The following is a 15759-nucleotide window of genomic DNA, read 5'->3' on the forward strand; positions in this document are numbered from 1 at the left end:
TTCTCACTCACCAAATGAGGGGTCCAGCTCTTATCCTCGGGGTCCCAGCACGCGTGCTCTTTGGCTGGCTCTGCAGCTGGGTAGCCGCAGGTGGGAAAGAGCCCCCCGCCCCCCCGGGGTTCCCCAGCCTCTGTCTAGGGTGCCCACAGCCATGGTTCTGAGAAGCCTAAATCACCCTCTGCAGGAGAGGCCTTTGGCCCAAGCGCAGTGCCCGGGTGTCGGTCCTGGGAGCCCCAGGCCCGTGAGGCCACAGCCCTGTGCTCCCCAGCCCTGCCCGGAGCCCCGCCAGGGTGCCTGTCCTCGCTGGGTAGACCACCCTTCTTCCCAGCACAATGCTGCCCAAGCTTAAAGAGAAACAGAATTTATTGGGGGGCAGGGGTGGGGGGCAGCTCAGCCCTCCGAGAACTGGCGGTACAGCCGCTCGAGCGGAGGCTCCAGGTTCAGCCGGAGCGGGATTTCCAGGATGGCCGAGAATCCTTCCACCAGGGTCGGGGCCTCGAACTGCTTTCTGGCACCAGGGGGTGACGAGGGGAGGTGAGACCTCGCCAGGGCGCCAGGCACCCCGCCCCCCTGCCCCCTGGGGCCTCCCAGCAGCGCTGCTCACCTGTAGCCGTACATGACCACGTCGGACACGGGGGCGTGAGAGGAGCCCGTCATCTCTCGGAACTGCAGGGGGGCGGGGGTCAGGGGGGCAGCCCAGGAACTGGGACGGAGGGGAACGCGACGGCGGGGGCAGGGCCAGCTCACCCGGTTGTTGTGGCGCGCCTGCTCCAGGGTGGCCGTGAAGAGGAAGCAGCGGCAGGGGACCCCCGCGTCTTGGGCACACTTAATGTACCTGTGGGGGCCGGGAAGGTGCCAGGCTGGCAAGGGCCCCGAGGCTCCCCGCGCCCCCCCCCCCCGGCCCCCGGCCCCCCTGGGACCCCGGTACCTGGCCCTGCTCGGAGGGTCTGGGTTGGTGTTGTCGATCACAACCCGTTTCCTTTGCTTGAGAGCGGTCTCACACGTGGTCACACAGCGCTGCCACGAGCCCAGCGTGTCCTAGGGGACACGGCGTAACACCCTGAATGGGGGGGGGGCAGGCGCCCAGAAGGGAACAGGCCTGGAGCCCCGGAAAGAAGGGGGGGCAGGGATACAGCAGGACGGGGCGGGGCATGGGGAGACCTTGCAGGAGGGAGGACAGCAGAGATGCAGGGGGAGCAGAGGGCTGGCGAGGAGCCTGCAATCCGGGGGGCCGGGGGAGGGACAGGCACGGAAGGACCACCGGTGCCCCTGCCCCCAGCCTGGGGTGCGGCGGCTCACCCTGTTCACGTGCACGTAGCCCGCCGACACGAGATGCTCCTGGAGGAAAGTGGACTTGCCGGCTGTGAAGTGGGGGCGGGATCAGGGGGAGCCCGAGGACCCAGGGCTGGGCTGGGGCTTCTGGAGGCCAGGGATCAGCGTGTCTCACCCCCAGGAAATCCCACGGCGACCACCACTTCAGGGTCGTGGCTCAAGAGGGAGCTGGACTCAGGGAGGTAGAGAGGCCCCGAGGGGGAGACAGTTCTCTGGGAGGGGCGGTCACGATGAGTGTGACCCCCTCCTCATCCCCATGTGCCCCCCACTCCTGCCCGCCCCCAGGGCCTCACCGGGTCAAAGGTGGGGAGCACGAAGCTGGCGACGGGCCACTTCAGAAAGAACTCCTCTGGCGTGGCGAAGGGCAGGCCGAGGTTGAGTGCAAACTGGGTGGGGGTCGGGGGGACACAGACGTCACACAAGGTGGGGACATGGCTCCCGGCGAAGAGGGGGTAGGGGCCTCACCAGACGGTCTGCACAAGAGAAGTCTTTCTTCTTCCGCCCAGGGGCCCAGTTGGCTGGGCGTCCAGCTGCATCTGGGGGACACACGCCCTCATGTCCACCAGCGACCCTGGGGACAGAAGCCCCTGGGCCTGGGGGACCCACACACTCTCCCCACCCCTGGGTCCTTACCTCCCACGTACACACTGTCTCCGATGGAGATGGGGACACCCTCGTTGGCCTGGGAAGGGAAAGGTGACAAAATCACAGGCAGTAAGGAGCCCACTCCCATGTCTGTTCCTCTGGTGCCATGGGGCTGCTCTGCTCCCTCTGCGCTGTGTTAGGCCTGACCTCCGGCCTTTCATGCCCCAGCCCGTCGGCACATCCTGTTGGCTTCTCACTGCCCTTCCCTGCCACCACCTGGATCCTGGACTGTTCCATCCTGGCTGCTGGGCTCGCTCGTCTGTTCCCCACACGGCCACCAGAGGGGGCCAGGCCCTACTTCTGGAGATTCCTCTCCTCCCAACCCTCCTGGCATCCTCTTTGCTCCCCCACTGGGTAAAAGGGAAGCCCCCACCCGGGCCCACCAGGCTTCACAGTCGACACCTGCTACCTCTCAGACCTCACGCCCCACCCTCATCCCATCGTCCACTCAGGTCCAGCCACCCAGGCCTCTTCACTGTCCCAGAACACGCTAATCACAGCCCTGCCTCAGGACCTTTACACTCACTGCTACTCCCACCTAGACAGCTCTTGCTAGCTACCCACACGGCTCCGCCCCTCACCACCTTCAGCTCTCCGGGGGCACCTGACCACTGTAGGTAAACCCTGCCTTCCCTTGCTTCACCCCCTCCCGCTATTTTACACACCAGTCTGCGCCCTCATGGGTACGTGAGCTGCCCCCGCAGGTCGGTCTTGGACACCGACCTTCAGCTCAAGAAGCTGTTGAGCTTCAGAACAAATGCACTGAAGGACACGCCAACGACTGACCTGTCTCTCAACCACTCTGACCTTCAGGCTTAAGGAGCGCGGCCCCCACAGACCAACACAATGGGACAGGGGGAGACAGGAGGCAAGGACCAGGGGAGAAGATGGGAGCAAGAGAAAGCAGGAGGCCAAACTCCAGAGACCTGGATGGGGGAAGCTGGGCTGAGCGAGGGAAGAGGGGAGCCACGGGGAGGTGCCGCTCACCTGCTCCCGCAGATGGTCCCACATGCCGATCACCGGCTTCCGGTACAAGCCTGCGTGCGTGGACACCAGCACCTGGGGGCGGAAATCAGACACCATTCTGGGCTCCTTCCCGGAATCTTTCAAGGGCACGCGGGTCCCAGGGATGCCAGCCCGACCCTCACCAACCCGAAGGGAGCTCCCGGGGTCCCGGCCCCTCCACCTCCCCACCAGCTCTTCTGCCTTCTCCCTGGGTCTCTGCTTCCTCCTCTGTCCCTCACTCTACCTTCAACCCTGCCTCTGTCCGGGTCCCCGTCCCCCCACCTCCACAGCCCTCAGACTCCCTTGCAGCCACACCTGAAAGGGGAGCCCCAGTTTCTCCACCACAGCCTCCACCTTGGACTTGAACTCCTCTGCCGGCAGCTTCCCGCGCCCGATGGCCATCTGGTTGGTGAAGATCACCAGCTGGGGAGCACACGGATGTCACCTGGTACCCTCCTCCCCAGGGCCCCCGCCTGCCCCGCGGTCTGGTCACCGCGCACAAAAGCATACACACCTTGTAGCCCTCAGCAGCCAGTTCCCGGAGCTTACGCGGAATCTCGAGGTACAAGATCCTAGGGCGGGTGGGAACGTGGCAAGGTGACCTGCAGCCCCACGGCGGGCCTCACTCACCCCCTTCTTCTGCCTCTTCTCACCTCCAGTCGCTGGGGCCAGTGGGAAAGACCTTCCCAGAGCGTGTGGTGATGAGGGTCCCATCCAGATCGAAGCCGGCCACCTGACGTCAGCAAGAAAAGAGAAACAGCAACCCCGTTACACCTCCCATCCCCGGATTCACAGGCTACATCCCATGACCCCTGCAAGGTAGACATGTTACCACTCGCCTGTCACCCAAGGGGAAACTGAGTCACAGAGACCCCACACATTTTACGTAAGCGCAAGGCACGGCAAGGATGGGTCCCCGCCACCTGAGCGCAGAGCCGGAAATCTTCACTGGACCGTCTCCTGTTCCTCCTAAGCCCATGGGTCTGACAGCTTTAAAATGGGGTTCATATTCTACTCACCCACCTCCCCTGGCCTTCACCTCAGAAGGCTAACTATGAAAATAAAAACAGGAGTGAAGCTGTCCGGGTGCTTTTCACAGGTTCATCCCTTTAGTGGTGAGACCCGTGCGGCGCGGAGCAGGTGGAGTGACGACAGGTGAGCTCGGGTCTCAGATCCCGGCTAAGATGACGGTGTTTGCTGCTGTGGTTTCAGCGGGCAGGCAGGGGCTGACATACGTCGAGTCCCCCAAGGCTTACAACACCCCCCGAATTTGTCATCAGGTCTGCTTCTCAAAAACGTGGAGGCTAAGAGAGCTTGAATGACCTGCCCCGGGGGCCCCCAGCAAGCTTCGGGTTGAGCCCCCAGTCGGTGTGGCTCCCTCTGCTTGGCCCTCACCTTGCTGCGGGGCTTCACCCCAGGTGCGGTAAACACTAGCAGCTTCTCGAACTTCTCCCAGCCAGGGGAGGACGTCCGCATCCGCTTTTTCTGGGGCTCAACATCCTCTGCCACGTCCGGAGCCGCCGGAGGGGTGCCGGGCGGAGTGTCTTGCTGGGATTGGGGCGTGCGAGCCTCTTCCCAGCGCAGGGTTAGCGGGTGGAGGCCGTTGACCAAATACAATGTATCCCCTACCCTCAGAGAGCCTTCTGACCCCGGACTCAGCTCCTGGGTCCCAGCAGTTGAGGGGTTAATTCCCAGCTGCAGAGGGAGAGGGAAGAGCTGGGATTGGCAGCGTCCCCCCACCCAGAATCTCCTCTAATTATATACCACCCGGAAGGACCTCCTTTCCCCACCCGCCCATCAGACCTGTAAGCCCCGCCTCTTCGGTGTGTACCACCAATCAGGGGTGTGGAAAAGTTAGAGGCGTCCAGTCTTATCCAATTTAAATGTGGATGGATACCCATTGAAAGGGCAGTGCTGCGGCTCTTCTCTACTGGCCACACCCTCTTCCCTCTAAACCAGGTTTTTCCAATGGGCCTGTTCCCTGATGGGTTGCCTTTCCTCCCCAGCGCCACCCCCAGGCTTTGCGGAACTGGTACCTGTTTCACTGCCACGGTCTTGGTCCCGGGGTCTGCGACCAGCTCCACTGAGGGTTGAGAGGGTGGAGTCAGAATGTGTATCGTTGTGCGACTGCCTTCCCCACTACTGGGGAGCATGGCCAGCTTCAGGCCACACGACGGGGACGATACAACCCCTTCGGGAGGGGAAGGCAGTTTATTTCCAAATGGGATCGGCTGTCTCCTTTACGTGCAGCAGTCAGAAGCCTCAGGATTGCCTGTGACGCCGGTCCTCGCCTAAGGGCAGGGCGGGCATTTTTCTGTATAGAACTGGCTTCTCCTTGATGAGGCGTGTGGCTAAGTGCAGATCTTCGGCTTCGCCCGTTACCACCCAGCCTTGCTTAGCAACAAGTACTTTTTACCATAGGATCGGCTCGCTCCTTGGCAAGGGTCGTGACCTGATTCAAACCTTCACGGTGACCTGTAAACATCCTCCTCCGACAACTTGTCTCGGGATTGGCTCCATCCCCTCCCCACTGAGGGGTCTGGCTAGCTAGTTCCAGATCAGGCACAGCATTTCTCTTCCTACGCTCCCCAGAGGGCACCTACCAACTTCAGCACTAGCTACACCAGCAATCCCGCCCGGTGGCCAAGCAGCGCCCTTACTGGACTGGCTGTCCACCTTTTCCGCAGACCGAGTTCCCGCTCCAGCAGCGGACCACACCCCCTACAGCTCCGGCCCCGCCCACCTTGGTTTCTGGAGCACTTCCGGTCCGTAACCTGGGTCAAGGGTCCCCGGCCCAGGACAAGGGCTTGTCCGCCCGAGGGCAGGAAGATGGGGGGCGCTCCCCCAGGGGGACTCTCCAGCCACAGGCCGCCCTGGGCCTCCACCTCGGCCATCCCGGGCGCCAGCCTAGGGGAAGTAGGTAAACAGGTTTGAGTGGCAGGTCGCCCTCAAATTGCTACAGGAAGTCCCGCCTCCCCCACACCAGGCCTTTCCCTTCTTCCGCTGAAGGCTCCGGAAATCCCACCCTCTCGCCGGCCTCCGGCTCGCGCCGTTTCCCAGGCGACGACGCCCCGCTCAGTCCCGCCGCGAGCCCGGACCCCAACGTTCCAGGGAAAAGGCCAAGAACCTGGCGAGCACCCCCGGCTCAGCCCCACGCTCACCGTGCCCGACCGGGGCTTACTTACCACTTGCGACCAAGGAATCCCTGCCCGAGACGCTCTGCCCGCAAGTCCGCCGGCTGCTTTCTCTGTTCCTCGGCGGACGGAAATGACTCGCCCTACGGCAGGGGGCAGGGCCTTGACTCCTCCCACGACAGAAGTCCCGCCCCCTCCCAGACCTCGAGATCCTTCAGTCCCTCCACAGCTCTGACCTTCATCTCTCCTACAGCAATGGGAGGCTCCGACCAGTAGGGGGTGTGGGTCCTCTGTTCACAGATTTTCTTCTTTCCACCTTGAACCTTTTTTTTTTTTTTTTAAGATTTTATTTATTTATTCGACAGAGATAGAGACAGCCAGCCAGAGAGGGAACACAAGCAGGGGGAGTGGGAGAGGAAGAAGCAGGCTCATAGCAGAGGAGCCTGATGTGGGGCTCGATCCCTTAACGCCAGGATCACGCCCTGAGCCGAAGGCAGACGCTTAACCGCTGTGCCACCCAGGCGCCCCTCCACCTTGAACTCTTAACATTCATTGCCTTAGTTACAGCTGAAGAAACTTCTTTTCCATTTGATGATCATGTCAGTCCAAGAAATCTCCACCCCCGACAGCAGCCCTGACACTCAATACTGCAATGTTCTCATCTTTAAAGAGGGTATAATCGTTTCCACTTCATGGGGTTACTAGGATGATTAAAGGAGTTAATAGATGTAAATAACTTTATAAAATTGTTTGGCTGGTAGGGCTCCCTGTAAGTCTGGTCTATTGCTAGCGTTCCGCTGGTGGTGGTCTGATGGGAGAGGAAGATTCCAGGTTTACTTGATCCAGCCCAGACTTCGCACCGGGTGCCATTTGTTCTCTGACCTGCAGCTGTCTTGTATTAGACAGAAAACTCCCGGCCTCAGCTGGACGTTCCTGGCTTTGCTGGGGACTATGTGGACTTAGGACACTGATTCTTTAAAGACCATTCACATTCCACCACTCATCCCCCTTAAGATTGGGAATCAATGGTCACACAGGACTGGACCCCCCCCCCCAGCACCCCATGAATCTCTTATCTGTAAAATGGGAACAATAATCCCAACACCCAGATTTGCATTGAAAAATCAATGAGATGCTGCTCATTCGGCTTCAGGAAGTGTTTGTTGAATGAACACACTTTACACTCACTTATCAGAGGTAAAACTCTTTAATTTCAGACCACCCCTCCCAACTCCCGATCCCCACCCACGACTCTCTCCCCCACACAAGGGCCGGAGAGCGAGGGCCCCTGCCCCCCACCTTGGGTGGACAAGGGCCCTTTAAGGCACCTGTGGGGGTGGGGGGAGAGGGGCGGGAGCTGGTGCCGTCCTGGCTGCAAGGACGGACTACGATTGGCAGGCTGTTGTGGGATGGAACCAATGAGAGGGTGTCAGACGCAAGGACAGGATTGGGCTGTCCCTGGGAGGGGGCAGAGGGGCACGTAGTCAGGACTTGGCCAAAAACCACCTCAGTCCCAGTAGTGTAAAGAACGTAAATTTAAGGCCGCAGGCCAATCCTGGGCACCGGAGGAAGGTTTGGCCACGACCTCAGGAGGCTGGAGCCAATCAGGCGGGACAACCCAGGAAGGGTGGGATGGCGACCCCCATGCCACTACCCAATCCTATGGCTTGGCTGTCCTCTTTCAACCAATGCCGCGCGAGCAAAGCCCTTGTCGCTAGGCAAAAAACGACAGCTGACCCCGTGAGGGCTTTAAACTAGCCACGCCCCGACCTGGGATGGAGCCAATCCCGTAATCGAAAGAACCTGTCGCAGGGCAAAGAAAGCGGCGACAGACCCAATCGCGGAACTAGATAAATCCCGCTCCTCGGCACGTGAGGGGGCGTGGGCTGGATGGACGGCGGGGATTGGCAGGGAGGGGGCAATCCCGGGGCCCCGGGGACCTGAGAGGCCGGTCCCGGGTCTGACTCGGATTGGCCGGCCCCGGGGGCGGGGCAGGGGTGTAGTGTGGGGCGGGGCGGACACTGGGCCGGGAAGCGCTCTCCCTGGGCCTCAGTATTTCCGCTTCAGCTTCTGGAAGTCGCTGGTGTTGAGCCGCGGCCGCGGCAGGTCCCCGAAGACCTGGGTGTCCTCGGCCTCCCGCAGCACTAGCGCGCGCATGCTCGCCGCGATGCGGTCCAGGTCCGGCGAAGAGGGCTGCGGGACCGGGGCGGGGTCAGCGCCCGCTGCGGCCCCGCCCCCTCTCCCCTCCCACACTCCCTCCACCCTCCCCCACCCCCGCCCCAGCGCTTGTTGCCTACTGCCGGGAAGGTCCTTTACCCTGACTTGCTCCGTGTAGGATCCTTCTACGCAACTCAAAACCACCTCCTCCAAGAAGCCTTCCTGCCCCTCTCCTCCCCTTCTTGGCCTGACTCTATCTGCAAGAACAGCTACCTGTCCCACGGCCCTTCCAGTTCCTTCTTACACAGCAGAAGTGTTGCTTCCCTGCTGACCATCAAGGCTGTGTGCACCCAGAGGGTGTCATGTCTAAGGATTTGGGTTGGGCTTGGCATTGAGTCATGTAACAATCAGGCCTCTGCCCCTGACAAGCTGTCAACAAGCATTTCATCTCCTGAGGCTTCAGCCTCCCCTTTTAAATGCAGGGCTGATGACAGAGTCTGAGACAATCATCACAGTGATTGCTCAAGAACTGTCAACTACAGTGTTGCCGGCACTGTAGGGAAAGGACTTCTTTTCACGTTGGCCTCCACCCAGGAGGGGCCCTGTCATCCTGTCTGCAGCCCCAGCCACTAGTGCAATCTCCCTTATGGCCTGACGCCTTGAGCTGGGCCTGGCCTCCAGCAGAATGGGAGAGGCCACGGACAGAGGCTGGACCTCCGCCCGGTCAGAGAGCAGCCCAGCACCCCGACCACTCAGGCCTCAAACATTAACTGGGCTTCCCCCAGTAACGGAGAGAGCAGCAGCAGCGGGTGGGTGCTGCCAAGGTGTAAATGAGGCCAGTGAGAGGCACCATAGGGAAGGGGACCCCGGGACCCCAGGGCCTCCAACCTCGCGGGCTTTCCAAAAGGAGGCTGGGTTCCAATCCCAGCCCTGCCCCTTCCAAGCTGAGGTCTCAGGGAGTCACATATTCCCTGTGCCTCAGGGAGGTTCAGTGCTGGGCGATGAAGGGCCACCGAGGCCAGCCCAGGAAGGCCACATGCAGGATTGTGTGGGAGAAACGGAGGAGGTGGGAGAGGGGCAAATTCCAGGAGGAGCCAAGAACACGTGGGGTGGGGAAAGAAGGTGATCTAAGCCCTCTGAGCCTCAGTTTCCCCTTCTGGAGGGGATACCAAAATACCTGTGCCTTGCCTGGAGCAGGTATTCTATAAATGAAGCTGTTCCTAAAACCCAGAAGAGACTTTCTCTGCAAGGCACTGGGGTACATCATAAAGCTGCAAGAGTTAAACCATTAGGGCTCTGGCCCAAAACCCACCTCATGAGGTGGAGGGCAAGATCAGTCCTAGGAAATGTGGCTTCCATGCCTGAGGGCTTCCTGGAGGAAGTGGCTCTGAGTCCCTCCCTCCACCCACCTCTCTTTCTCCCCTTTGCCCCTCACCGGCCCGTTCTCCTCATCCGACGACCGTGCTTCTGTCCTCTTCTCCTTGAAGGCCCAGACGGGCACGGACACGGGCAGGGACTTGGCATACTGCTGTGTGGGCAGGGCTGAGGCCGGGGGCACTGAGTAGGCTGGAGGGCCAGCAGGGGTCTCCTCGCTCAGGCTGCCATCTGGGAGAGAGGGTGGACTTCAGCCTCTGTCCTTGCCTTCATCCCAGCACCCCCGGGGGTGGGGACAGCCTGGGACACTTACCGTCTGTGCTCTCAGGGTCCGACTCACAGAAGGGGGGCAGATCCTGGAGTGTGGCATCTTCGTCCATCACAAAGAGCCCTGCGGATGGTGTTAGTGACACAGGCCAGTCGGGTCCCCGCCGCTTCTCATGTGCTCTGGCCTCCAGCCACTCCCACCCCTCCCCACTCCGTGCGTCGGCCAGGCCCTCGCAAGCCGCAGGGCTTTTGGAATTACTCCCTCTGCCTCAAACACCCTTCCCCTAGTTGTCTGCCTGGTCATCGGCACAAACAAATCCCGCTTCTGTCTGTTACACCCTCAGGTGAAAGCGACTGGCTGGCTGAACGTGAAATCTGCAAGATCAGTTCGGGATGAAGGACTCAAAATACAGACCGAGCAAATATGAGATGATTATGATCCCTGTTTGACAAATGGGGACCAGGAGGCACAGAGAAGTTAAATCACTTGCCCAAAGTTCCACAGTTAATAACCGAGTCACGGGGATTTGAACCCGGGCCACCTGGCTCCAGAGTCTGTGCCCTGAACCCTATGCGGGTTTTCTCCAGTGCAGAAACAAGCGTTAGTAGTAACAACAAATGAGTAAGTCCTACTTATTGAGCCCGCCCTGCAAACTCCTATTCACTCTTCAAAGCCCTAACGTTGTACTCCAGTCTCTTCGAAGTATCCAACCTCTGGATTTCCCTCGGATTCCCCTCCAAAACAGCCTGTTGCTGTTCCCCCTGTCTTCCTTAGGCTGTTGCCTACATCCCTGACGCCTCTGGAACTCCTCTCTTGGTTCTCACAAGCGTTAGGGGCCCCAGATTTGGAAACAACTCCTGTTCTGCTCAAGCTCCCAGCTCCATGGTCTCCACAGGGCCCTGCCTCCCATCAGGACTACCAATTTCTTGGCCAGACTGGGAGTCCCTCAAGAAAATGGCCTGACGGGAGTGCCTGGGTGGCTTCAGTAGGTTAAGCATCTGCCTTCGGCTCAGGTCATGATCCCAGGGTCCTGGGAACGAGCCCCGCATCGGGCTCCCTGAGCAGGAAGCCTGCTTCTCCCTCTCCTCCTCCCCCTGCTTGTGCTCTGTCAAATAAATAAAATCTTAGGGGGGGAGAAAAAGGGCTCTGAGTTGGCTTTGTGTCTGTGTCTGGCACCTCCCAGCACAGAGCTGGGATAAGGATACAGGCTCAGAGAGGGACCATGACCTGCTCAAAGTCACACAGCGAGGCACAGGCAAGCCAGCCTGCCCCCCAGGCTCTTTGAGATTGTGGCTGCCACAAAACACCAGGGCTCAGAGACAGGCAAGTCCCACCCTTCCAGAACTGACCTTGGAGGCAACTTGCCAAGCCAAGAGCCACCCCAGCCCCTGCCTCTCTCACCTCCATTATCGCTGACACCCAGCCGCTCCCCAGAGGTCTCAGTCTCTGTCGGCTCGTCCTCATCTTCCTCGTCCTCCTCCCTGGCCAGGGTGGGCCGAGGTGGGCTCCGCGCAGGGCTGGGTGGCTGTGGTGCTGGTGGGGGCACGGGGGGGCCGGGCGGCGGCAGCAGCCCTGTGGGCCAGGGCGATGTCGTGGAGGCAGCGGCGGGCGGCCTCGGCCAGGGCCCCACGGCCGTGGGCTGCATAGGCACAGGGGCCCGGGCGGGGTGGCGGGGGCGGCGCGGCGGTCAGCAGCACCAGCTCCGTGCCTGTCCGGGCCCGGAAGCGCTCAGCGGCCCCCACCACCGCCTCCCACAGCTCCTCGGGGCGCCCCGACGCCATCCACGCCCTGCAGGGCAGAGCAGGACAGAGAGCTGAGGCCCAACCACACCGTCTACACTGGCGCCCCGGTGTCCACCCGCCCCTAAACGCCACTCCTGTCCCTCCCAGCCACCTTGTCCCAGTTGAGCTCAGCCCCTTCCCCTAAATTCCTCCCCATCCTAAATTCCTCGTCCCCAACCCTCCAGCCCCGGCCTTCCTGCCCCGCCCTGTCCCCACAGCCCCAGTCCCTCCTCTTGGCCCTGCCTTGGCCAATATGGGAACCACCAGCCACATGTGACTAAGGAGTACGTGAGATGTGGCGGGTCCAAGGTGAGAGGGGCCGTGAGTACGAAATCCGCACCGACGTTTGAAGACTTAGTACAAAGAAGGTGGATGTCAGAGGTCTCACGGGCAGTCTGATGTTGACTACGTGTCGAAAAGATGACATTTCAGATACGATGGCTAAATAAAATATATGGCGGAAATGAATGTCATCTGTTGTCCTTTTACTTTTCTAATGCGGCTTCTAGATTTGAAATGATATGCATGGCCGGCATTCTTTTTCTGCCCGTCCATCATTCCTGCCTCTTCCTGAACCTCTTAGCCTCTAGTTTTCGCCATGCGCGGCCCCTTGGGGATCCTTCTACACTACACCGAGTATCCCCAGGACAAGGTCGTGGCCGCTCAGACTCACAGCCTTCCAGACTTCTGGGGCCTGAGGCCTTCAGTCAAGATCACGTGTCCTCCAGTTACTTGTCAATCTTTCTCTCACCCTAGTGTGGAAGGAGCTCGCCCTCACCCCAGATCGGGTCAGTTCCCCCTCTTCGGGCTCCGACAACGCCTGAGAATCCCCCCATTCAAGCACATGGCCCTCTGGGGACCGTCTGCATCCACCTCCATCTCCCCAGCCACTGGGGAGCCTCCCGAGGGTGAGCCTGTAGGATTCATCTCTGAGCCACCAGCCCTGCCCAGCACCGTGGCTGGCCTCAGAGAGCAGGCGCGGAGCAGAAAATGTGTACAAGCTGCTCTCCGCGCCGATGCCATCCGCGACGTTTTGTACTTCCTACAAGACTGTTCTGCCAGTTCCTCTGAAGTCTTCCCTGATCCCCCACGATGGAACAGATGCCTTCCCTAGGCCCGCAGTGCCCTGGGCTACCCCCATTATAGCTCACTGTCCCTTGAGCTTGTGATAACTGTACCTCTATCTGCCTCCTCCATCACACTGTGAGCTCCCCAAGGTCAGGGAGCTGTGCCCCAGGACAGGTCAGCCCTAAGCAGACAATCTGCTGGATGCATCTCCTTATGAGATGAAAAGAGCAAGGGGCTGGGGCGCCTGGCTGGCTCAACTGGAAAACCATGGGACTCTTAATCTCGAGCTCATGAGTTTAAGCCCCACATTGGGTGTACCGATTACTTACATGAATAAACATACTTTTAAAAAAGAGAGAGAAAAGAGCAAGGGGCAAGGGGGCTGGCTTCCTGCCATCTCAAACCTGCTGTGTGCCCTCAGACCACTCACTGGCCCTCTCTGTGCCTCATTTTTCTTCTTCCTGTAAACCAGTGGTTGAGCCAGGGCTGCTGGGAAGCCAAGGAGCCTCCTCAGGGAGGTAGGGGGCATGCCGTCACTGGAGGAATTCAAGCAACGTTCTGGTCCAGCCAGGGTCATGTGTAGCTTGATTTCAATTCGCCAGCCCTTCTCAACTCATCATCACATAAGCCAGTGTTTGCTGAGCACCGACTCCATGTAGGGAGCCCACACCTGTCTGTTCACCTCCTACCTGACCCACTAAGGTGGGAGCTGTTACCTCACGAACGAGACAAGCAAGGCTCCTGGAGTACAAAGCCCGTGCTGGAAGCCACCCGCAGCGAGAGCACAACCAGCACCAATCCTGCAGACCCCACAGCAAAGTCACCCTGCACCTCCCACAGGCCAGGCAGCCATGCAAGCGGGTCATCACCATTCTCATCCCACCCTCTCCCCAACCCTATGAGGGAGGGGCTTCACCCCACTTCGCAGTTGCAAACCGAGGGCCAGGGAGATTCAGTGTTTTGATTAGGGTCATACAGCTGGAAAAGAGAGCCTGTTCTTAATTCCAAATGCCATCTCGCCTTCCTTATCAGGAAAGATTTATGTCCAGAGGGGGAAAGTGAGACTCAGAGAGCCTCAGCTACTGGTCAGAAGGCCCAGAAGTTAAATGGGTCAGAGCAGGGCTGACTCTGCTGTCTGCCTGACTTCAAAATCCAACAGAACTGAGAGGTGCTCAGGGTCTCCCCTAGCTGATGGAGGTAATTAAGGCTCAGGGCAGGGAAATGACTGCCCCAAGGTCACACAGCCTGGCAGTGGTAGGCCTGGCTGGGGCTCTCACATCCTTGGGGCATCAGAATAAAACTCTCTGTCCTAGATCTGAGAGTAGTTACAGGATTGAAAAGAGTGAAATGGGGTGTGTGTGGGTGTGAGGGTCCCCCCACTGTAAAGAGGAGGCCTGGGCAAATAGGAGGAGGGCAACTCACACCTCTCTGCTAAGGCCTGGGAGCTCTCTGGAATTAGTTCTCCAAAAGTAGAGTGGCCAAGACCGGGGGAGACTCCACCCTTTCAGTGGCTGGAGGAAGTCCTGTACCCTCTAAGGAGCTCAGAGATGGATGGCGGGTTCCCCAGCCCCCCAAATTGAGTTTAGGATTAGGGAGAGGTGAGACTTGTGCCCCACAGGAGGCGGAGGGGAGAGCTAAAGTAATTGGCCTCTTAGCATGAAATGAGGAAGTGAACTGAAGAAAATCACTCTAGAAAGAGGTGAGGAAAGAGGCAAAGTCCGCCAAAGAATGAGGGATGCTAGTGAAGCCCCCTTCCAACCACCTGTCAAACTGGCAGCGCCCCCCCTCCCGCCCCAAAGTGGGAGAAAGTCGAGGATGCCCTCCCCATCTCCACCCCGCATAGCCCGGGGAAAGATGAACGTCTGGACATTTCTCGACCTCTCAGAGACCTCCTCCCCACCTCGCCCGGGGGTCCTGGAAAGACCCACTTCTCTAGGAAGAAAACAGGAAATCCCGCCCAGTTGGGGCCAGGACCGGAAGTCCCGCCTATGGACGGGTGAGGGGCGCCCCGAGTCCCCCCCGAACAACCCCCAGACCCCGTGGACATGGTCCACGACCAAGGCAAGGATCCTAGTGGGTCTGGGGACCGGAGGATAAGGCTGTCTAGGTTTTGCCTTGGGCCAAACACAACGGTTCCCGCGGGCGACCCCTTTCCAGAGCTCAGCGTAGCGTCGCTGGAAGATCTCTGCCCTCTGATTTACTCAGGCCATACCCCTCCCGCGAGCGGCTCGCCCTCCCAGCGCCCCTCTCCTCCGGACGGCCAAATCCTCCCCACACCGCGGTTCACAACGCCGCCTCCACTCACGTGCCCGTAGCCAGCATGGCCGGCCCGGCGCCGTCGCCGCCCTCAAAAGACATGGCGGCGTCTTGCGTCACTTCCGCGTGGTTGGCACGCCTCCATGCTGCACACTCCGCCTCCCTTATCCGGACCGCCCGAGACCAAAATGGCCAGGGGAACATCACCGGATGGCAGTAGGGCAATTGCGACAGCACGGTGCCCATAAGAAAGATGGCGAAAGGGCTTCAGCTTGCTCGGAAACAAGCCAGAACCATTTCGATTTGCTCCCAAGAAATACGGCCGTCGGCACGTGCACTCTCAGGGCTACAGTAAACTAAGGCCAGCGACCTAACGCCCTTCACCCATCGTCGATCTTTTCCACAGCAATGGAGGAAAGTAGTGCCCATTAACGACATGGCAACAAGCCTGGCATCACGTGCCCAAAATATATATGGATTCTCCCTCCAGCCTATATTCCCCTTCAGCACCAAGGGTGGGAAAGATCCAATATGGCAACTTTTTTTGCTTCGGTTTGCCAGGCTTCAATATGGCGGCCCAGACCGCCGTCTCCCGACGGTGACTAAGGAATTCGACTGGGTCCGCTTCGTTCCTGGGGATACTGACGGCTTCATCCCATTAACCCAAGTCCCTAAGCACCTCTTGTGACGTACACCTCCTCTCACCTTCTTTTCCTTTACCCGTTTCTTTTCCAGGACC

At 59.8% G+C, this 15759-nt stretch overlaps 2 protein-coding genes across 3 annotated transcripts; both read right to left on the reverse strand.

Moving 5' to 3' along the window:
* Positions 1-345: 345 nt before the first annotated feature.
* Positions 346-6303, reverse strand: PNKP (polynucleotide kinase 3'-phosphatase). Of its 2 annotated transcripts, XM_045772086.2 has the most exons (17): positions 6168-6303; positions 5726-5889; positions 5019-5065; positions 4378-4677; positions 3636-3715; positions 3497-3554; positions 3298-3405; positions 2965-3036; positions 1966-2014; positions 1798-1868; positions 1626-1718; positions 1448-1544; positions 1300-1361; positions 929-1038; positions 748-835; positions 605-666; positions 346-508 (listed from the first exon to the last, which is right to left on the reverse strand). In XM_045772086.2, the coding sequence occupies exons 2-17, from the start codon at positions 5874-5876 to the stop codon at positions 391-393; spliced, it is 1566 nt and encodes a 521-aa protein (XP_045628042.2). In that variant the 5' UTR covers positions 5877-5889; positions 6168-6303; the 3' UTR covers positions 346-390. The 2 variants fall into 2 exon arrangements, with proteins under 2 accessions (XP_045628042.2, XP_045628043.2); XM_045772087.2 differs by lacking the exon at positions 6168-6303 and having other exon boundaries at positions 5019-5273; positions 5726-5861.
* Positions 6304-7299: 996 nt separating this feature from the next.
* AKT1S1 (AKT1 substrate 1) lies at positions 7300-15692 on the reverse strand. The gene is given in 6 exon segments (XM_045772238.2): positions 7300-8309; positions 9709-9878; positions 9961-10038; positions 11317-11467; positions 11469-11703; positions 15070-15692. Coding segments are annotated over 6 exon segments (975 nt in total). The 5' UTR covers positions 15267-15692; the 3' UTR covers positions 7300-8165.
* Positions 15693-15759: the final 67 nt, after the last annotated feature.

Source organism: Ursus americanus, chromosome 21 (genome assembly GCF_024610735.1).
Source record: "Ursus americanus isolate L20-20 chromosome 21, mUrsAme1.1.p, whole genome shotgun sequence".
In the NCBI taxonomy this organism is placed as follows: Eukaryota; Metazoa; Chordata; class Mammalia; order Carnivora; family Ursidae; genus Ursus; species Ursus americanus.